Source organism: Bos taurus, chromosome 29 (genome assembly GCF_002263795.3).
Source record: "Bos taurus isolate L1 Dominette 01449 registration number 42190680 breed Hereford chromosome 29, ARS-UCD2.0, whole genome shotgun sequence".
NCBI classification, from domain to species: domain Eukaryota; kingdom Metazoa; phylum Chordata; class Mammalia; order Artiodactyla; family Bovidae; genus Bos; species Bos taurus.
Window position 1 is genome coordinate 40369806 of NC_037356.1, and position 22712 is coordinate 40392517.

The 22712-nt window shown below is 56.0% G+C and overlaps 1 protein-coding gene across 2 annotated transcripts in view; it reads left to right on the forward strand.

Moving 5' to 3' along the window:
* FADS2 (fatty acid desaturase 2) overlaps positions 1-17754 on the forward strand; it is a 37018-nt gene extending 19264 nt beyond the window's left edge. For both annotated transcript variants that reach the window (NM_001083444.1, XM_015461240.3), the window contains 8 exon segments: positions 299-424; positions 8501-8561; positions 8939-9015; positions 14387-14484; positions 14741-14837; positions 15130-15209; positions 15658-15783; positions 16108-17754. In NM_001083444.1, coding sequence (NP_001076913.1) covers positions 299-424; positions 8501-8561; positions 8939-9015; positions 14387-14484; positions 14741-14837; positions 15130-15209; positions 15658-15783; positions 16108-16159 — 717 coding nt within the window. In that variant the 3' untranslated portion in view covers positions 16160-17754.
* The last annotated feature ends 4958 nt before the right edge of the window (positions 17755-22712 follow it).

The window sequence follows — 22712 nt, forward strand, 5'->3', positions numbered from 1 at the left end:
ACCTGAGGCCCCCCACGTGTGCTGAAGCACTTGCTTCTCCGTCCATCACCAGCACCGTCTTATGATCAGGGAGAGAGGCCTGGAAGGGTGGAGTAAGCTGGCTCCATGCAGAAGTCCTGGCCGAGGGGCTGCCCAGCACTCTGGACTCAGCATTGGCAGAGTCAATTTCTGACTTTTGGGACCTGAGTATTGCACCTGCTAGGAACTGGTCCCAAGATGTGCGGGTCATGGGCAACGCCCCCCCCTCAGCCCCCACTGCCAGGATTGCCCTGCTCATCCCTGTTCCTCCCCCTGACAGGGTGCCTCTGCCAACTGGTGGAACCATCGCCACTTCCAGCACCATGCCAAACCCAACATCTTCCACAAGGATCCAGATGTGAACATGCTGCACGTGTTTGTCCTGGGCGAGTGGCAGCCCATTGAGGTACGATGAAGGGGACGGGGTGGGCACGGGAGCGTTTGGCTCACACAGTAATCGGGAGGGACCGTAGGGTGCAGAGTCACACACACACATCTGTGTCTGATATTTACACAGAAACCTTTCCTGGACATCCTGAGTAATTCCAGCTGGAATTTCTGTGGAATGGCCTCCCGGTTAAATAACGAAGGCAGCTCCTTATCAGAGTGTTAGGTCTGGTTCCACCTGCTTCACCACAGATGCGAAGTGAGGCTCAGCAGGAGGAGGGCACGTGGTCAGGGTTACATCGTTTAGTGACTGTTCTAGGATGAGGCTCCGGATCTGACAACTGAGCCATTTCCTTCCACTCCATCACACTGCCTTGTCTTTATTTTATTTATGTAATTAACTAATTTAATATATATATTTTTTAATGTGGGCCATTTTTAAAGTCTTTATCTGTTAGAATATCATTTCTGTTTTTTATGTTTTGGTTTTTTGGCCACAAAGCATCTAGAATCTTAGCTCCTGGACCAGGAATCAAAACTTCACCCCCTACACTGGAAGGCAAAGTCTTTTTTTTTTTTTTTTAATTTTTGGTTGTGTTGGGTCTTTGTTGGTGCACACTGGCTTTCTCTGGTTCCGGTGCAAGGGCTTACTCTCTCTCTAGCCGTGGTGCAAGGGCTTCTCAATGCGGTGGCTTCTCTTGTCGTGGGCATGGGCTGTAGAGCGCGGGCTTCAGTAGTTACAGCACGTGGGCTCAGTCGCTCCATGGCGTGTGGGTCCCTTCTCAGACCAGGGATCAAACCCATGTCGCTTGCATTGGCAAGTGGGTTCCCAATCCCTGGACACCAGGAAAGCCCCTGCCTTGTTTTTAATATTAGTTGATTTTTTTATTATAAGTATAGACATACCTGTTGTAAGCATTTAAATAATAACAGTAATTGACCAGACTGAGAAGTGAGCCACCTGTCATCTCTCCCATCCCCGCTGTGCCTCCAGTTGTCATGCCCCTGACATTGGTGACCACTGTTGGTGTCAGCATTGGTGACCACTGTTGACAACAGTCTCTAATCCTTCCAGGTGGTGTGTGAAGAAACATAGACACACATATCTTTTTTAAAAACAAAAATCCAAACTTAGATAGTTTTCCTGCAACTGGCTTCTTCACCCAATGTGGGCCTCTTTGCTGGAGTCCAAGTGCATTGGCCTCATCTGGGGCTGTCCAGTCCTCTGCTGTGTTTCTAAGACAGGAAAATTTGGTGTTGCTGAGTCTTTGAATAAAGCCATGCCCAATGCATTTAAAGAATTTAAAGACGCTCCTCATTTTTTTTTTTTTTAAGTAGTGCTTCTGGGTGGAAAAAAAAATGTTATAGAAGCTTTACTTTTCTGAAATACATTGATGACGTAAACCAAAGTTTAGAAGATCCCTCTTGCTTTTATGTAGATCTGAAGTGTGACCAAACTGTGCACAGAGCAGGGGCCCAATAAGCATTTGCCGAGAGAGGTACGTTTACCCTCCATGAGGAGCAGTGTCTTGAACTGGTTGTATTCCCAGCAGTGTTGGCATCCAAGGCTTCAAAGAGGAAGAGGAGGGAGACTTTTCCCTCAACTCTGGTTGGTACCCCACTCCTCCCGTCTCATATCTGCCCAACAGAATATTTGAGAGAAACATAAGTTTTCTGTGACATTGTCAGTTCAGAGGAAATTAGCCAAACTTTGGTTCTTTGGGCGTGTGAAGCCTCTCTGGCTGGCCAAGGACTTTTTTGCTGTTCTTCAGTTGCTAAGTCGTGTCCAGCTCTTTGCACCGCATGGAGTGCAGTGCACCAGGCTTCCCTGTCCTTCACTATCTCCCGGAGTCTGCTCAGACTCATGTCCATTGAGTCAGTGATGCTTTCTAACCATCTCATCCTCTGCTATCCCCCTTCTCCTTTTGTCTTCAATCTTTCTCAGTATCAGAGTCTTTTCCAGTGAGTCAGCCCTTCATATCAGGTGGCTTCACATCAGTATTGGAGCTTCAGCTTCATCATCAGTCCTTCCGATGAATATTCAGGGTTGATTTCCTTTAGGATTGACTGATTTGATCTTGCAGTCCAAGGGACTCTCACGAGTTTTCTCAAGTGCGAGGATTTTCTTTGCCAAAATACACGCTTGCATTTTCCTTCTTGCAATGAGTTTGCTAGCTTTGAGGTGTCCAGATAGTAGGCCTGATTAAGTGGAGTCAGTCCACTTATGTATTTATCATTAAGTGATAAAAAGACAAAGGCTTCCCTTTCTAGTTGGGGAGGCTTCGTGTTGTAGAGCTGTTGACTGGCTTGACAAGTGCTCTCTGTGTTCCTGACAATAAAACCTAGTCTCACCAGCGATGCTGCCAAGGCGTCTCTTTCTGTGTGGTGGCTGTGAAACTCCTTCCAGCGTCTCTCTCCCTGGACGCCTCTCAAGTGCCAACTTTTGGGAGGTGCAGTGGAAGTTTGGGGGATCTGGCCACCCTGTTGCCATTGATGTAAGGCCGTGACCATAGCTCCATGAAACCCTCTGTCACATACTCGGGAAGAGGCCAGTTGTTCCTGGATTCCTAGTGTTGCCAGGACCATGCTGCTTGGAAGGAATCTTTATTTTATGCTTAGAAAGTGTTTCAACAGATTTTTAGTGTTTTATGGTTTCACTTTTCTTTTTAAAGATTTCTTTCTTTCTTTTTTTTTTTTAAGAATATGGGCCATTTTTTAAAGTCTCTATTGAATTTGTTACAATATTTCTTCTGTTTTATGTTTTTTTGGCCATGAGGCCTGTGGGATCTTAGTTCCCTGACCAGGAATCAAGCCCACACCCCCCTGCATTAAAAGATGAAGTGTTAGCCACTGGACCACCAGGCAAATCCCCAAACCTTTCTTTTATGCTTAGAAAGTTCTTCATATATTTTCAGTGCTTTATGGTTTCACTTTTTGGGGGGCCTGTGGCAGGTGGGATGGACCACCAGGAAAGCCCTTAGGTTCTCTTTTGAATGCTTTACTTTGGCCACATGAGGCTTGGCTAAGATGATGGTCTACCTCCATAACTTGCAGGAGTCAGCCAGTTTTTCTGGTTTCCCCTTCCCGGCTCATGTTGCCCCTGATGAGGGGTGAGGTGTCCTCTCCTGAAGCCCAGCGCCTGGTCTGGACTGAGTTTCGATGCAGGACACTGTCTGGGTGACTTGGGCATCCATGGCTCCTTATAGCTCACTGAGAGCTTGTCGTGGACTGACTTGCCCCTTCCAGAAAAAATTTACATCTTTACATTCAGTCTTTCCATCCAGAAATATGACATCTTTCTCCATTTACACTTGAGTCTTTTTTAAAACCTCTTAGAAAGGTTTTCCTCTTCTTTGTATGTCTTGTGGCCGTATTTCTTTCAACTGAATCCTAGATAACGTCTGTATTTTGTCATGACAATAGGGGTTTCTGTGGTATTCAGGAAAGCTGTTGCCATTTCGTGAGTTATCTCATGTCCAACTAGGGTCCACCGATGTGTGCTTGCGGTTCTAGTTGTTTTTCAGCTGATTCTTTTGAATTTCCTGGGTAGACAATCATATTTTTGGAAAATAGTGAAAATTTAGACACTTTCTAATAGCTCTCCACCCTTATCTCTGGTTTGGGCTTTATGACGTCACTGGAACTTCAGAACAGAATTGAATAGTGGTGATGTTGGGAGTAGTCGTGTTTTTGCTCCCTGCCGCCCACTTTTTTTTTTTTTTTTTTTGCTGTATTGTGGAGGAGAACCATGAGGCCATCAGCCCTGGAGCTCTGTAAATGGATTCTCAGAAGCCAGGAGTGTTTTCGCCTGCCTCTGGGCCTGAGAACCTGCTTTTCTGACCCCATGGGAGGCTCTCCCTGCCTCATGGCCTGTCAGCAGCTGACCCTCCAGACTACCTTTGCTAACAGGCCAAGTATTCCCTTGGAGCAGCCGGGGCCCTCGGGCTGGAGTCTTGCCATTCCTCGCATGCCTGCCGTGGCCGGCTCCTCATTTCTCTGCCTGTGAGTCTGCACTTTCCCAGAGGCAGGCAGGGCTCTCCAGCTGCCCCCCTCCCCCAGCCCTGAACGGACAAGGCAGGCCCTTGTCGTTGCTCAGACATTTTGTTCCAAGGCTGAAAAGTCCCCTGTACATGCCCCTGGCACCCCCTCAGCCCGTAATCCAAGCCGGGCCTCGTGGTCTGGGGGAGGCGGAGCACCAGGGTGTCAGCTGGCCGGGGCCCCAGGGTCGTGGGCCTCAGGGAAGCCAGGCCGCCAGGGCTCCCCATGCCTATGCCTCTGACCTGCGTCCCTTCAGCCTCAGCTTGCTGCTGCTGCTGCTAAGTCACTTCAGTCGTGTCCAACTCTGTGCGACCCCATAGCCGGCAGCCCACCAGGCTCCTCTGTCCCTGGGATTCTCCAGGCAAGAACACCGGACTGGGTTGCCATTTCCTTCTCCAATGTGTGAAAGTGAAAAGTGAAAATGAAGTCACTCAGTCATGTCTGACTCCTAGCGACCTGGTGGACTGCAGTCTACCTCCGTCCATGGGATTTTTCCAGGCAAGAGTACTGGAGTAGGGTGCCATTGCCTTCTCCGCAGCCTCAGCTTGACGACACGTCAAAGTGGGTCCTGCATGTGCCGCCGCACCTCGGGGTCTGGACACGATAAACCATCCGGACCCTCGCCCGCAGCTTGAGTCTGCATCTCCCCTGTGACCACCCCAGAGCCCAGGCTTTCTTCCTGTGTATAGTGATGAGGACTCTGCTGCAGGGGAAAGGAGTGCAGCCCCCCTCCCACCCGAGCCTGCAGGCCCCCCTGGGGAGGAAGGCTGACTCTTGCTTAGTCCCTGGGTCCAACACCGTGGTGAGCACCACGTGTGGGGCATCATTTAATCCTTGCTTAACTATGAGGCAGGGGCTCTCATCAAGCCCATTTTATAGATGGGACAGCCAAGGCTGAGAGACGTGAAATAACTGGCTCAAGGCTACAGCTAGAAAAAGCAGTGCCACCATCCAAACCCTGGCTGAATGACTCCCAGCCAGGGCTTCCAGGTCTGCAGGGCCCTGCCCGGGGCCACCACCTGCTGGACACTAGGGGCCTGTGTTTCTTGGATCCTTCCAGCTTCCTAATGTATTATCCTCGGAGGGCTTCTTATCCTAAGACACCTTCTCCCCTCCCTTCCCTACGCCCATGGCAGACAACCGAGGTCTGCAGAGAGCTGAGCGTGGGAAAGTCAAGAAACCAGGTTGGCCCACGCCTCACTTGGCATCCCCGAATCTCCGCTGTGCTTGCTGGTTTTCAGAGGGGAAGCTAGCGCCCTGGGTCAGCCTCACGCTGACAGGCGATCTTGCAGTCCCCCTAACTGAGGTCATCAGAATGGGATCACACACCCTGTGACAGTCTGTGTGTCGCGGCACACAGGCGCCTGTGTATCCGTGACCTGCCTTCTAAAGGGCTTTTGTTGCCCCGTCATCCACTGGCCCTCAACAGCTCTAAGGAGTACCCATAACGAACCCAAATCTCACGGCAGGGGAGGGGGGCTGCAAAGCAATTTGCTCAAATAACAAATTCCTTCCAAATCTGGAGCCCCCCACCCCAAAGCTGGCGCCCTCAGGGGTGGGCAGAGGGGCCAGCCGCTGCCTGGGGGCAGGGCAGTCTAGGGCCTTGAAGGGGTGCACGCAGGAGCCGGCAGTGCTGACTGGCCAGGGAGCATTAGCCAGGGAACATTAGCCCGGTAATCTCGTGTCAGCCCCTACAGGGCACCATGGATCAGTGCAGACGGGGTGCTTGCTGTGCGAACGCAGCTTCAAACCAGCTCCCCAGGTGTGCCCACTGCCAAGTCCCTCTGTGACCCTCTGCCAGCCTATCCTGCCCCTAGTGCTCGCTCCCAGAATACAGCTGAGCCAGCCTGAGGTTCCTTTGGGCCTGGGGCTGTCCCTCAGGGCAACCTGTGGGGCAGAGGGGTGGTGAGGAGGGCACCTGTCAGGGCCGGAGAAGCCTGCAAAGTTGGGGCCTGTTTCCTGGCTTCTGGGCGGGAAAGCAGGACCCCGGGGGGAGCGGGGGGACTGTTCTGTGAGGCACACACTCCCCAGAACCCAGACCACCAGACCACTCACTTAGGGGGGTGCCTCTAATCCCTCCCTCCCCTGCAACGTTGTCCAGGACTGTGTCTGGGGTGCCCTGACTGGGATCTCTCCAAGCCCTGACTCCATCTTTTTTTTTTTAATATATATGAGAGGCAAGATTGGTAGAAAGAAAAGTTCCCTTTATTTCAGAGGCTGGCAGCCTAGGGGGTGGAGTGCAGAGGGCAGACTCCTGTCCAAAGGCTGACTCCTCCCGAATGATAATCAGTAGGCTGAAGCTTTTAAATTTTGTTTATTTATATTTGGCGGGGCTGGGTCTTCGTTGCTGTGCACGGGCTTTCTCTAGTTGTGGTGAGCAGGGGCTACTCTCTGTTTGGGGTGCAAGGGCTTCTCATTCCGGTGACTTCTCTTGTTGCTGCTCGAGGACTCTAGGCACATGGGCTTCAGTAGTTATGGCACACAGGCTTAATTGCCCTGATGCATGTGGGATCTTAGTTCCCCGACCAGGGATTGAACCCACATCCCCTGCATTGGCAGGTGGATTCATAACCACTGGACCACCAGCCTCAGTCTTAATGACAGCCTTCATGCAGGATTTGTGCATTCTGGGGATTGGGTGAGACCCCTGCCAAGGCACAGGCCACATGGACCAAACAGATAGATTCTGATGGTGCTTCGGTGGCATGCCAGCCCCGTGGTCACTGGTGCCAAGATGAATGCCCTGGGGACAGACTTGGCTCTGCTGTCACCCAGGGCTTCTCACCCATGGGCCCTCCCTGTGATGCTGGCGCTTACTCCATCTCTGTGTTCTCACCTGGAGAACGGGAGCATTGGCCCAGAGGACATCCAGGGTTTCTCCCTCTGTAACATGCTTTGATCTCCTGGTTGCAATAAGCAGGAGTGGACATCATGCGATGAGGGTAGCACCAACCTTCGGAACTGGGGGTGGGAGGTGGGGGGCAGGTGAAGAGCCGTGTCCCAGGGGTCAGCCCCTGGCATTCATGCCTGTGTTCTCATTGACTCCTCTTAGCTATCAGTGATTTGGATGCCAAGCAGGGCTCAGGCAGGCTAAGTGACCTGTGCAGGGTCTCAGCTGGTGAGAGGCAGAGCAGTCCCCCAGCATTGCAGGCAAGAGCAGGTCCTCCTCTGTGAGCAGCATCTTTTGGTCTCATTCCCCAAGGAGCAGGGTGGGCTGGTCCTCGGGGGGCTGGACTTTGGAATTAAGGGGCTTGCAGGGACCCTGTGGGGCCATAGGTCTCCCCACCCCCACTCCCACCCTGGCTCACACTCGCTTTGTACAGTGAGGATGTCCACACCCCAGCCAGACCTCTCAGCCCTCCTGACTGGCATACCTGGGCATCAGCGTGCCCGGGGTAAGACCAGGTGACCAGGTGTGTCCTGAAGAGTCCGTGTGGTGACTCCCCCTGGCCTGGAACCTTCAAGTGTCAAGTCTCAGCCTGGAAACTGCAGGCGGCTTGAGGGACTAGATGCTTGACCTGGTGACTGGTAACAATTTCCCGAGCCCATACCTGGGTTCTCCCAGCCATTGAGGGCTCCAGGGAGCTCCTCAGGGGACCCCAGGGGCTTTTCTCTCTCCAAAAGGGTACAAGCTGGCCAAGGAGCTCCGAGTGCCTCTGCACACAACCCCCCCCACCCCAGTTCCTTGTTCCGTGGTGCATTCATTCAACAAACATTGATTTGCTGCCTGTCTCATGGGCTCTGCGTCCGCTTTCTTGGGTTCAGAGCCCGCTTCTTGTGTGGCCGTGGGCAGTGACTTGACTCCGAGCTTCAGCTTTGGAAGCACCAGCTCGTAGAGGAGCGCCTGAGCTGAGAGGCCGGCTTGGGATTGGTGCGCCCAGTGAGGGCTGAGGAAGTGTTGGCCGGAGCAACCGGGAGCCGAGAGGGGCCCAGGGTGCAGAGGGACAGAAAGCCTCCCTGGGCGGGAGGAACAGGGACTGCAGAGCAGGTGGCGGAGAGCATGGTGGGGGGGGGCCGAGGGGTGCTGGGGGCTCACAGTCTCTGCTTCTCTCCTCAGTACGGCAAGAAGAAGCTGAAATACCTGCCTTACAACCACCAGCATGAGTACTTCTTCCTGAGTGAGTGCCGGGGCGGCCCACAGCCCCGACCTCCTTCCCACCCCTGTGTGGCCGTCCATCCCCGCTCCCACCTGACACCCTTCCAGACCCAGAAAGTGACACCAAAGCTGTCAGAGCAACAACAGCCACAAACCCATCCTGGCCCGTGATACACAGAAGGGACACCGGCCCAGACACCCAGATGCCACACTCGGGCTTCCAGTGCCAGCGGGTACTCCCAGCCCCCTTCTCAGGGGGCCAGGGTTCCGGTCTCCTCTGCCTGGGAGCTACAGAGCTGGCACCACATCCTGGCTTCTGCCCCCTGGTTCCTCCCCATCTTCCAGCCCCGCCGGGTGGGACAGGCCGCTCCAAGCCCCTCCACTCTCTCTCTCTTGCAGTCGGGCCGCCGCTGCTCATCCCTTTGTATTTCCAGTACCAGATCATCATGACCATGATCGTTCGCAAGTACTGGGCGGTGAGTCCAGGGGACCCAGGAGTGTGGGGAGGAGGGCGACTAGACCCTGGGGTGGCCCACATCCCCGGGCATCTCCTCCCGGGGTGACTACCTTGTCACTCTCAGGAAGGGACTTGCTCTGAGGCCAGCAGGAGCCAGCGAAGCCATAGCACCCCAGCCCGAACGATCCCGCCACGCAGGGCATCCACTGGGAGAGCCCCTGCCCTGGCAGAGCCCTTCAGAAAGTTCCTGAAGGCTGAGTGATGAGTCACATGCAGTCCACCCATCCAAGGCTCCAGCCATCACCCTCCTGAGTCCCCGTGAGGCCCCTAAGACCCAGTGGACCAGGTCACACTGCTCTCCAGTTGGTAAATGGAGAGCAGCCTGGCACTTAGTTTGCTAAATCTGCGTGAGAACGTGCCGCAGGCACTTCTGTTAAACGACAGGATCGTATAGTCTCACAGCTCTGGAGACTAGAGTCCAAGATCAAGGAGTCTGCAGGGTTGGCCCTTCTGGGGGCTGTGAGAAATGGTTTGGGCTGGCCTCTGTCTGTGACTCATGGATGGCCAACATCTTCTCCATGGGTGTTTCTGCCTCCGGGTTTCCCCTCTGTCTTAGGACACCAGTCATGGATCAGGGCCCTCCCTAATGACTGCGTCTTCACTAATGACATCTACAAGCACACTGTCTCCAAATAAGGTCCCACTGTGAGGTCCCGGGGATGAAGAGTCATTTTAGGGGACACGATCCCACCCATCACTCCAGAGAGAGAAGGGGACCCTGGAGAGGGACGGTCCTTGGCCTGATGTAGACATGCAGGTGTGGTTCTCAGAAGAGGACAATATGCCCGTGATGGGAGGCCCTGGGGGAGGTGGTCGCCCTGGGCAGAACCTGCTTTTGGCAGAACAGGGTTTAATGGGACTGGGAGTGGGACAGGGACAGGGACAAGACCCGTGCCTTCCAGACGAAGCGGACACTTAGTCGGTATCGCTGGTCTTTTTTTGTTTTATAAAACCTAGTTTCATAAGTGAAGATAGTGAAACTCTGAGAGTTTGGGGCTTGCCCAAGGTGACACCAAGGAGTGGATCAGGCACGAGAACTTCCCAGTGCCACCGCCTGGACTCACCCCACTCCCACACCCTAGACACTTCTCTCTCAGTAGCAGGCCCTCGTGTTTGTATAGCAATTGAAGGACTTCAAAGTACTTTGTCTTAACATGCTTCCCTTGGTGTTATTGGCAGAGGTGCCTGTTGATTCTGCTAAGAGGGCCAGCCTGGAACTCGGGAGCAGGTTGGGGTTGTTTGGGGAAGAGGAGGGATTTGGAAGTCCCTGCCAGCCCTGTGCTGGTGAAACCTGTACTACACGCTTGTAGGGCATGCTTTTTATCAGTACCCGCTGTGCTCCAGGGACAGTTAGGCACTGCCACCCACGGTGAAAGTCATTCAGTCGTGTCCGACTTTTTGCAGCCCCATGGACTATTAGTCCATGGAATTCTCCAGGCCAAAATACTGGAGTGGGTAGCCTTTCCCTTCTCCAAGGCATCTTTCCAACCCAGGGATCAAACCCACGTCTCCCGCATTGCAGGCGGATTCTTTACCAGCTGAGCCACAAGAGAAGCCCAAGAATACTGGAGTGGGTAGCCTATCCCTTCTCCAGCGGATCTTCCTGACCCAGAAATTGACCCGGGGTTTCCTGCATTGCAGGTGGATTCTTTACCAGTTGAGCAATCAGGGAAGCCCTGTCTTGCCATTAAGGCGCATCCAGGCCGGAGGGAAGGAGTTTCTGGGTCAGTGAGGAGGTGGGACTTGGAGCCCAGCTCTAGCTCTCCTGCCCCTGTGGTGACTGTTGAGCCCCGGGAGGAGTCATAGTGGAAGAGAACAGCGCTGCTGCTGCTCAGGACACTAATCTGCTTTCATGGCGGACACCTGACATGAATATTTAATCTCTTTTTTTAAAATTTCCACTGTGTGTGTTCCCTGAAGGACAAAGCATGAAATAGGCACAGTGGGAAAGGGAATCAGACTTTATACCTGAACTGGCTAAGGTGGCCCAGCCAGGGACATTTGATCAGGCCCCTGAGGCAGGGCTCTCTTGCCAGGGAGTAGGGTTCAAGCTTGGGCTTCTAGTGCACAACAGTAGCTGACTGTAACCAGGCTTAGCGCCAGGCGAAAGTGCACCCCTCAGAGGCCCGCGTGGCAGAGGCCTGCCCCGTGCTGTGGTTTTCTGATTCACGGTAACTGTGAGCTTAGGTGCCAAGTGCAGCTGTGACCTGGGGTGGTGGTCCTCAGTGGGAGCAGTTCTGTTGAGCCACTGGCAGCATCGGGGAGAATTTGGGGATTTTTTTGGCCGCACCTCACAGCATGCAGGATCTTAGTTCCCTGATTAGGGATCGAACCCGGGCCGGCTGCCATTGGAAGCACAAAGTCTTAACCACTTAAGCCGCCAGGGAAGTCCAGGGAGACATTTTTGATTGTCACAATTCAGGGGGGATGGACGGTCCCTGGCCCCTAGTGGGCACCATGCCATGCCCGGGACAGCTCCACCAACCCCCACCCCCCGCACTGCTGAGAACTGTCCAGCTCCAAAGGCCAACCAGCAGTGCCACTGGCTACATCCTGGGGCTGCCCCCAGGCCTCAACTTCCTGGAGGTCCGTTGCATCTGATCCCAGTATCCACTCCTTCTTGAAATTCTCCCTGTCAGCTTCCAAGTCCAGCCTCTACTGGTTCTCCTCCACCTCTGTCTCCCTGCACCTCCTTTATCCCTTCACCCCTGACCCCAGTGGCCCATGGTCATGTATCATTTCGCACCACAGTTAATAAGCACACACCTCCATTAATATATGTGTACATACCACTGCACTCGTACACGCAGAAAAGGAAATAAAATGAATGTGATGAAAAGTAGAAACAGAATTAAATATTGGCTTCCCCCACCCCCTTAATGGCTCCCCTGGTGGCTCAGATGGTAAAGGATCTGCTTGCCCTGCAGGAAACTCAGGTTCGATCCCTGAGTCGGGAAGATCCCCTGGAGAAGGGAATGGCAACCCACTCCAATATTCTTGCCTGGAGAATCCCATGGACAGAGGAGCCTGGCGGGCTATAGTCCATGGAGTCGAAAAGAGTTGGACATGACTGAGCGACTTGTTAGTCGCACATGTATCCTTAAAGACCACCTCCGTCCTGAGGTCTTGCCCTCTGCCCACTGCTGGCCCTTCAGACCCCTTCCCAGCCACTCTTCCCACTCCTTTCCTCCCCAGCCGATGACACCAACACCGGGGACCAGCCTGGGTTCACCATGACCAAGCAGTCTCTGCACAGAACTGCCCCTGCCTCCTAGAGTCCTAGAGACTGTTGCCCCCTCGGCAGGGCCGGGGTCCTGGTTTGGGCCTCCCTCATTTCGTCCCTGAGCTCCTGGAATAACAGAATCTTCTCACCTTCAGTCGGCAGGGACCTATTTTTATGATTCAAATGGAACCACATTCTTGTCATTTAAAGCACAGTGGGTCTTCTTCCTTGCCACCAAAATAGAGGCCAGTCTCCCCCAGGCGGATGTGACCTGGCCATCGTCTCTTGCCCCCACCTGGAGCGCTTGGGCTGGAGTACATGGAGCATATAATCTACATGTAAACACAGCCCCTCCCTGCTCAACTCTCCGGACTTGTCTTCGCATTGTCATTTCTGCAAACATCCATCCTACTGTTCTTTGCTTGGCCAACCTTCACTGTATCCCAGCCCGGCTCGGGCACCACCTCCTGATGGGGGTCTTTCTAAATCAGGACAGGGTTGGGACCTTATGCCACGCTGCCATCATCCTTGTAACTGTGTGTCCCCTTCCGTATGCTATGGAAGGGATCTCCGGCTTAAGTCTGTCCTTCCAGACAAGGGGTTCTCAAGCACTTCGGTTTGCCTCCAGCGCCTAACTCAGCCCCTGACACAGGGAAGAATGCTTGTGGAGATGAACCAAACAGAGCTCCTATGAAGGATGAGTTTGCTGAGCAGATAAGGGGAGGAGGAGCCTCTGGGCAGATCCAGCTAGACACAGACAGCATGGCACGCCTGGGCCATGGGAGACGTGACAGGCTGCAGGCAAGGCCAGGACGGTGGACGGGCATGTGAGGGACCCGTGCATCCTACCGGGAGGCTGGATTTTGTCTTTTATCCCCCGACGGGGCAGGAGGCTCGTGATGGCTTTGCAGATGGCAGTGGCGTGATCCAGCTTGCATGTCGGAAGGTCTCCATGGCAGCAAACTGGTGCCGAGACCAGAGTGGAGTCGTTAGAGCTCAGACTTGCAAGCTCTGCTTATTGTTGCCACAGCTTCAGGCCTGTAGAACCTCGGGGGATAGTCTTTTCCCATACTGAAGACGGAGGATCAGAGGCACAGCTCAGAAAGTTACTTACAAGCGACACAGAATAGCCACAAGGGGCACTAGTGGTAAAGAATGCAGGAGACAGACATGGGTTCAATCCCGGGGTCCAGAAGATCCCCTGGAGGAGGGCGTGGCAACCCACGCCAGTATTCTTGCCTGAAGAATCCTATGGACAGAGGAGCCTGGTGGGCTATTCAATCTATAGGGTTGCAAAGAGCTGGACACAACTGGAGACTTAGCACGTACAGAGAACAGGGAGGAGCCTGTGCTCTCATCGCTACCCTGCCGAGTGGGGAGAAGTGATGAGGGTGGAAATAGTCAGTGCAAAGGCCTTGAGGTGGAAACGAGCTGGGGCAGGGTGGCTGGGCAGAGTGGTCGCCAGTCCCTGTGGCTACTCTGGGTGGAGTGGGAGGGCTTAGCAGGGGCAGACAGAGTGGGCTTGGAGCTAAGACAGTTCACTCCGGTTGCCATGGTTGCAGAGCCGTGGAGGCTGCTGGGGGAGGCAGGGTGCTTGCCCAGGAAGAGAGAGCAGAATGGAAGAGGGGCTGGGAGGAGACGCAGGTGTGGGAAGAGGGCCAGCACTGTCAGGCTGCTGGGAGGGTCCTGAGGTGGGTGCTGGATGGCGTCCCTGGCCTTTGTCGTGCTGGAGTGAGGACCCCCAGGTGCCGACGAGCAGTTTGTGAGCCTGTGGGTGTCGGGGGTGTGTGCACATTGTAGTACACCTCCAGAATCCCCAGGACTAGGATGTTAGTCCCCATCCCTGCGGATTTCCCTAGATGCAGAGCTTGTAGCCCCTCCACGTTGCTAAAACCACTCAGCCTTCTCCTAGACACAAAGACTGTCGTATACACCCTCCTCTGGCAGGCCTCGGATCCTTAGCTGGACCCAGTATGCAGCTTCCTGGAGGCCCGTAGGGTTTCTTCACTCAGCAGTGAGCTGGGCTTGCTGTGTACACACCTGTGGTTGGGACCACATGCCCAGGAGGGCAAGACACTCCCACGTCTAACTGTGTTTCTCTCCACAGGACTTGGCCTGGGCCATCAGCTACTACACCCGTTTCTTCATCACCTACATCCCTTTCTATGGTGTTCTGGGATCCATCCTTTTCCTCAACTTCATCAGGTGCCTGAGTTTTGCTGGCTACTAGCCCCTCGGCCCCCAAGCACTGGTGCTGATGGGGGTTTGATGTGAGGCCCCCGTCGACCGAGGAAAGCCTCAGAGGTCCCACTTTCTGCCCGGGCCCCTCATCAAGGGGCTTCACTTAACCCTCTCCACTTGCCCCGTTTGCGGTTGGGAGAGACACTCGGTTCCCACCGATTCCCCGGACCCCGTGGAGACTGAGCCACCAGGCTGCACACTGAGCCGAGCTCCCTTCCAGGTTCCTGGAGAGCCACTGGTTTGTGTGGGTCACACAGATGAATCACATCGTCATGGAGATTGACCGAGAGCCCTACCGTGACTGGTTCAGCAGCCAGGTGAGGGCGGCCAGCGCTGGCTGCCGGGGGGCCCCACGGAGCCCAGGTCCATGTCCCCAGGAGCGTGGCTGCCCAATAGGCCCTGCGCTGTCCTGCCCTTCCCTGGGGCTGCCAGTGTCCTTCCACTGGGAGGGCCAGGGCCGGGCAGGAGAGAGTGGCTGGGAGCTTCTGGAGGGACCAGTGGGAAATCGGGGCAGGGCGGTGAGACTCAGGGAAGGCTGGGCCTTACAGAAGGGAGAGGGGTCCCTTTGTGCTTCTGCTTCCAGCCACTCACCCCCCTTCTCCCCAACAGCTGGCAGCCACCTGCAATGTGGAGCAGTCCTTCTTCAATGACTGGTTCAGTGGGCACCTCAACTTCCAGATCGAGCACCAGTGAGCACAGGCGTGGGCATGGAGTGGGGGTGGGTGGAGGGCATACAGTGGAGGCAAGTTGCCACCAGCCTCACCTGGCAGAGGGCAGCAGGTGGGGGCTCCTTCTCTCTGTCTTTCCCCCAACACCCTAGACTGTATTTCCCACCCCCGCCACCGCCCGCCAGCCCCCTTGAGGCCTGGGTTCTTGTTCCCCAGGCCACATGATCACAGAGGCGCCCACCCTTGCACATGAGGCCTGGCATCCTCCTGGATCCCGTGAGCCTGGCAGGGCGGGCAACTGGTCCCTTTATTGATAGGGAGCCCGAGGCCCAGCCCTTTACCGCTGCAGGCCAGCTGCCCCGCAGGCACGCAGGGAGAGGCGGACAGGGTCTCCCGGGCCCGGCCAGCCTCCAATTGGGCAGTGGAGGCAGTGGGCCAGCCCTCACGCCCGCCCCCGTGCACTCCCCAGCCTTTTCCCCACCATGCCCCGGCACAACCTGCACAAGATCGCCCCCCTGGTGAGGTCCCTGTGCGCCAAGCACGGCATTGAGTACCAGGAGAAGCCGCTGCTCCGGGCCCTGCAAGACATCATCGGGTAAGGAGGGGTGGGCATGGGGGTCGGGGACCCCCCAGGTCCCTGGGGGACAGGGAGGGGACTGGGAGGCACTTGGTCATGGGACCGCCCGAGGTGGAGACCAGAGGGGCCCTGCTGGCACGGGTGCCCCCACCTGGCCCCTCTGTCACTAGGGATTGCCTGGCCTCTGTCTGGGTTGGACGAGGTCCCTCCCGGGGGGCCCTGGGCTCCTGATGGAGAGCTGAGAGGAGGCCCCCAGGCCCGCAGACCCCGACTCTCTGCGGCTCCCTGGCCCCTCGGCCCCGTCGACCTGCTCCCTGACCATCCATTTCCTCCTCTTCCCAGGTCCCTGAGGAAGTCTGGGCAGCTGTGGCTGGACGCCTACCTCCACAAATGAAGCTGCAGCCCTTGGGGCACCCACGGGGACGGTGGTGGGGAGCAGGTGGGGGTGGCAGCCGAAGGGGAGGGCGGGGTTCTGCTCAGAGGGGCCTCAGGAGGCTGTGGTGCACGGCCCACAGACTTGAGGCTCGGTCTTTCCTCTCTTGCTGTCTGGTTTCGAGGCGTTCACGCCTCCCTCCGACACCCTCCCTCCTGGGTCCCGCCCCGCCTCCACCCTCTGTCCTGAAGCCAGACCAGACGCACACAGGTGCGGCCTGGGAGCCCCTGCAGCCTGGCCTCCAGGCTTCATACCACCCTCTTTTCTCCCTGCTCTTGAGGTCCGCACTGCAGGGCTGGGTCCCAGCCAGCAGGTGGGACGGCTCCCTGAGCCTGCAGGCTGGCCCCACCGCCTCGGACAGCCGCCAATCCTCTGCCCTTCTGTGGGGTGATGATGTGCTGGATTCCCTGGGTCTCCCTCCCACCGCCGGGTCGGTACTGGGGGCGCCCTCGCAGGCCCCACTTTCTCTTCAGATGTCCAGGGCCCTGGCCCTGACACCAGGCTCCCTTCACCCGCGTTGCAGCCAGCTCAGGCCTCCGGGCCAAGGGAAATGTCCTGGCCCCACCGGAGCCCTCCGACCCAGGGCTTGAGCAGTTCCATCCCGCCGCCTCCCAAGTCCAGAGCCTGTGACCTCTGGTCCAGGGGGGCAGGGCCACAGAAGAGCTCAGCAGAAGCAATGGCCAGGTCAGGGGTGAGCCGGCCTGTAGGCTCAGATGTTTGTTCTGGTTGGGAGACCCAAGATTCTGGAGCAGTCGGACTGCCCCCCCAGAGTGCTCTGTTACTGCCAGGCAGTGCCAGCCAGTCCCTGGCCACCTGGCTGGTGCGGACTTAGGCCCTCCAGGCTGCGAGTGGGCACTGGAGCCCAGCAGCTCATCACAGCCCCTCCCCACGTTGGGGCTGCCTGCGTGGACACGCTCTTTCCCGGTCTATCAAGCTCTTGTGTCTTTTACTTGTTTTTTAACCTTTTGCTACAGGATGCATTCTGCCAGGGGTGGCGGTGGGACTGGGCCTTGGGAAGATCTGCCTGTTCCCACCCCCAGGCCCTCTGCAGCCTCCCCAGGCCCCACAGTGGGCTGAGCTGGGCTCACTCACTGAGGCCTCCATGGCCCTGACTGTCAGGAGACAGAGGGAAAGAGTCCCAGAGGAGGGTAACCCAGAGAAGCCAGGGACTTGGTGGGGGTGGGGGTACCCAATGGGACAAAGAGGGGTTGGGGCCGAAGGCCAGACAGCTGAGGGGAGAGGAAAGTGAGAGGGTGGGGAACCTGGCGGCCACTGGGAGTATCCAGAGCTGCTGCATCTGGAAATTAACCCACTAACCCGTAGATAGCTCCAGGGGAGGGCGGGGCAGGAGGGACCAGCTCTGACTGGTGATGGACCTGAGGGTTGCCATGGCAACAAGGGATCAGACTGCCTGAAGCCCTCCCACTGAGAACTGGCCGCCCAAAGAGCCACTGTCCCTCCCCTGAGGCAGACTGGATCCATAGGGAACTGACCTTAATTTTTATCATGTTGCTTCCCCACCTCTACACTTTTGGAAATAAATGATTTTATTCTCACTTCCTTGTTCAGCGCCAGCCTGATTCTCCTCCACTTCCCGTTCGCTGATGCTGGGTGGGGTGTCAATGGAGTATGGAGAAGGGGGTCTGCTTTGCGCTGGGAGCACTTTCCTCTGTCCATCCCCCCACCCCACCCCCACACCTTTGCTCAAGGAGAACTTCCTTTCTCCTTCCCTAAAGTGCACATCAGGCCAGGAGTTTTGGGCAAATGGCTCAGATTAGTGAGCCCTCCTTCCTCTTTCTGGGTACTCTGTGGAATGAGGCTTTCCAAAGGTCTCTGGGGGGCACAGGCCACCTTCCTGATATCCTCATTCGCCATCCCCCTCCTCCTGAGGGGCCACACGCAGGCCCCAGGTCACTCGCTTCTGCCAACCTCGGCCCTGCCCCTCTCTGGTCAGTGTCCCGAGCCCTAGGGGCAGAGTCTCAGAAGGGGCTGAGGGAGCCCTGGGGACCAGGTGTCTTGTGGCGCCTGTGCCCATGCAGGGGCTCACTGGGTCCCCCAAGCCTGGGAAGAGCCCCAGGGAACGTGCCAGGGCAGTGAGCCTCCTCGTGGCCCCTGCACTGCTCTCTATGGCCTCCCCTCTGGGCTGGCTCAGCTTGGCAGGTCAAGCTGGGAGTGCCAAAGAAGTGCCAAGAGGTTTCGGGGAGCCAGGACCTCAGGAGCTCCCACCTGGCCTTGCATCTGCTCCCAGCAGGGTGGGGGAAGGCTCGAGAGTAGACCCCTGTCCTCTCCGCCGCTTCACTTGTGACCTCAGTGTCGCTGGCTGGGACACCCAGCTGGTCCGGCTAGCATGTGTGTGATTCCCCAGTGGGCACAGGTCATCTCTCAACAACCTGTGAGCCTTTGGCCTTGCCCTGCCCTGACACCCATTAGAGGCCCTGGAGTCTGGGAGGCCTTGGGGAACATACATTCCGTCCCCCTTACCTGTGCCTGTCTTCTGTCTCCTACCTAGGCTAGGCCCAGCACTCTGACTCTCAGGATGGTACAGTAATAGACACACACACACCCGGCCAGCTGTAAGTGCAGCGTCCATCACCAGTGACAACCAGGATCCCAGCAGGGGGAGAGTGGTGGGAAGGATTCTGCTGCCACTCTGAGGGCATCAGGTAAATCCTGGCCCAGGTGGACCTTCTGTGACTTAATCCCCCACACTCCCAACCTTCTCCACCCTTGGGGCCAGGGACTGGGGAGACTCATTCCTGCTCTCTGCCTAACTGCCCCTCCTTCCCCATACTCTGCTGAGGCTCTTGCCCAGCATGGAATCATGGGCTTCTGATCCCCACCCTTTGCCAAACTCATAGCCCCCCCAGTGGTTACAGAAACAAACCTCGATTCACAGGGGAGGAGGCTGAAGCCAGAGGAAAGGACTGGGCAGCTGAATTCCAGGCCCTCACCCCGCCTGGCCCTCCCCTTCCCCAGGGGGCGCCCCACAAGGGAAGGGCCATTTCCCAGAGCCTGGGCTCTTCCTGCCCCACATCAGTGTCAGACGGCTCCCCAGAGGAGCGAGGGGCTGGGTGGAGTGGGTGGAGACGAGGGGAGTTAGTCCCTGCAGAGGGGATAAGAGCTCACCATGGCAAGATGTCCACCCTGATAAAAATGTATCAGCTTTGCGGGTGGTGGAAACGCCCAGAGGAGGGCCTGGCAGGGCAGTCCAGGCTGGTTGTGGACCTAGAGCCCCAGCGGTAGTCACTGGCCTGGCAAGTTCCCAGGCTTCCAATGGGAAGGGACACTCAGACCTTCTTGGCCCACTGGGAGCCAAGAGGAGGCCTTTGGTGAGCCAGGCGGGGCAGGGCAGAGGTGGCAGCCACCTGGACTGGGCACAGACTGCCCCGGAGTGACAGGCCACTGCTCATGATACAGAGCCTTGGGGCAATCAAAATTCAATTGTCCCAGCTGTGCCATCCCTGGAGAGGTGTGCCCCTCTGGACACAGCTTCTCAAGGAGCCCCCTGGTCCAAGTCTGAAGTGGAAAAGATTAGCTATGGATCCAGTGGGGTACCTACACCCATCTGTGAAGGAACCAGGGCCTGGCGGGCCCCAGGACCGGAACTAGCCCATCATAAACACAACAAGTGAACGCCTAGCGTACCAGGACTTAAAAGATCATGTCTCTATTGCCCTCTGCTCAGGCATGTGACCTACCAGCCACTCCCAACATTATAGGCATGGGCTGGTTCTTGTGAATTTCCATTTCCCCAATCTCATGGAAGACGCCAAGTAAATAAATGCTGGCCGATTGAAGGGGCAAATGAACAAGGCTTCCCTAAAGACTTTTGCTTTTCTTCTGGGCCCAAGACTGTGCAGATCATAAAGCAGGGACACTGCTTTTCTTAGTGGCTCTACCAAGGCCCTTCCCTCCTTCTTTGCACAGACCGGGCCCAGGCCCTGAGACTACAAAAGAAATCTATAGACAGAAGGGGGAACTCAGCCAGGGAGATGGGTGGATGACTTGGCCCCAGGGATTCTAGCATAAGGGACAGGGAGGATCAAGGGCAAAGATGACCCACCAGTGAAGGATTCCAGGCAGTAGGCAATGGGATGGCTAACAGGCCAGGGGGCTTCCCCAGTGGTCATTTGTTGTTTGTTCAGTCACTAAGTTGTGTCCGACTCTTGGCAACCCCTATGAACACATCAGGTTTCCCAAATCACATCCATTCAATCGATGATGCCATCCAATCATTTCATCCTCTATCTCCCCATCACCTTCTGCCCTTAATCTTTCCCAGCATCAGGGTCTTTTCCAATGAGTCGGCTCTTCGAATCAGGTGACCAAAGTACGGGAGCTTCAGCTTCAGCATCAGACCTTCCAATGAATATTCAGGACTGATTTCCTTCAGGATCTACTGGTTTGACCTCCTTGCAGTCCAAGGGACTCTCAAGAGTCTTCTCCAGCACCACAGTTCAAAAGCATCATTTCTTTGGCACTCAGCTTTCTTTATGTTCCAACTCTCACATGCATACATGACTACTGGAAAAACCATAGCTTCGACTATGGACCTTTGTCAGCAAGGTGATGCCTATGCTTTTTAACACATCTAGGTTTGTCATAGCTTTTCTTCCAAAGAGCAAGCATCTTTAAATTTCGTGGCTGCAGTCACTGTCCGCAATGATTCTGGAACCCAAAGTCACTTGGTCCTTTAAACAAGTTATTCCTAGGCAACTACCCGTTTGCAGACGTTGAGGGCGCAATGCCCTCGGCCACTACCAGGGGCCACTACCAGCAGAGCATGACCTGCTCCACATTGGTGCAGCTATTCCAGGTGCCCCTGGGTGGCGCTGCAGGCTCAGCGTTCCTTCTGGGGGCGGGGCGGGGCGGGGCGCATGCTCACCCTGAGTCCGCTGCTGCTGCTGCTAAGTCGCTTCAGTCATGTCCGACTCTGTGCAACCCCATGGACTGCAACCTACCAGGCTCCTCCTTCCATGTGCTAGTATTTCCCTGATAAGGGCATCAGGGTCACTGTCGGAAAGGCGCTGACCGTCTGCCCTGGGGGACTGCCATCCCAGGGCCCACAGGGCACCAGGAGTCAGCAGGTGACCACAGGAAGGGGACAGCCACAAAGAGAACAAACAGCCTGGGCAGGGGCCCTGAAGTGGGACTTACTTTCAAGGTAGGAAGTACCTTTCAAGGACAAAACAGGCTGGGAGGCAGCCACGTGCTTGTCCCAGGTGAGAGCTTGTGATGGCCCCAGGGCCATGGATTGTACCCATTTTTAAGATGAATGGCTCAGCCCTGTTGCTGCAGGCTCTCAGCAAAAAGCCTTCCACAGGTATCTCTTCTGTCACCCTAGGAGGTCACACTATCACTCCCAAGAGATTGCATAACTTCCCCAATGTCACAGCCTGGAGTCCAGGACTTTCCCTCCTGGCTGCCCACTCCAGAGAAAAGGAGGACACGGTGTGGAGTGGGTCAGGGTGAGACTGGAGGTCCGGGGAAAGACTGGACAAGAACCTGCCCCCTTCCACTTCCTGTAGGGAAGCCAGTCTGGGCCCTGGGGACAAATGGTGGGGGGCAGTCCTGCAGCTGGTGGGGAGACTCCAGCCCCTGGGCCAGAAAGCCCCTCAAAGAAATCCTAGCTCAGCGTTTCCATTTTTTCCTCAATCTGCTGACACTTCTAAGGAAACCTTCCACTCGGTTTAGAGCTGCTGAGCAGAGGGGTCCAGAAGCCCGGCTCTCCCTCCTTCCCACCTTCAGGAAGCCCCCCAAGAGTGTCCAAACACCAGAGGCCCAGGCCAACACCCATTTTCCAGATGAGGAGCCCAAGGCTCAGTGAAGGACCACGCCTTGTTCTCAGACTCTCGGGACAGAAAGAGCCCTGTTCCAGAGGTCCTTGGGCTTCCAGGTGTCTCAGACGGTAAAGAATCTGCCTGCAATGCAGGAAACCTGGGTTCAATCCCTGGGCCGGAAAGAAACCCTGGGGAAGGGAATGGCTACCCATTCCAGTATTCTTGCCTGGAGGATCCCATGGACAGAGGAGCCTGGCGGGCTATAGTCCATAGGGTCACAAAGAGACAGATACAACTGAAGCGAAATTAATTACACACACACACACTGGGGTCCTGCTTGAATGGTTCACTGCAGCAGCTGGAAACCAGCACCTGGTCCCGGACAGGCATGGGGCAGGGGGAGATCCCGATCACCTCCTGTGGACCCACTCACTGGTGTGATGCCAGGTATACTTCTGAGTTCAGCAGCAGACCCCCACCAGTGGCCCTCTAAGGCCCCTTGGCCATCAGGCCAATGCAGATGCCGGACAGGGGTGCCTCCTGTGATCTGGGGGTGCCCGCATACATGGCCCTCGGCCCCCGTCTGCCGCCAGTCTCTGTCTCTCTCTGTGTTGTTTAATCGCTAAGTCTAGTCTGACTTTTTCTGCAACCCTATCCCACCAGGCTCCTCTGTCCAGGGGATTTCCCAAGCAAGAATACTGGAGTGGCTTGCCATTTCTTTCTCCAAGAAATCT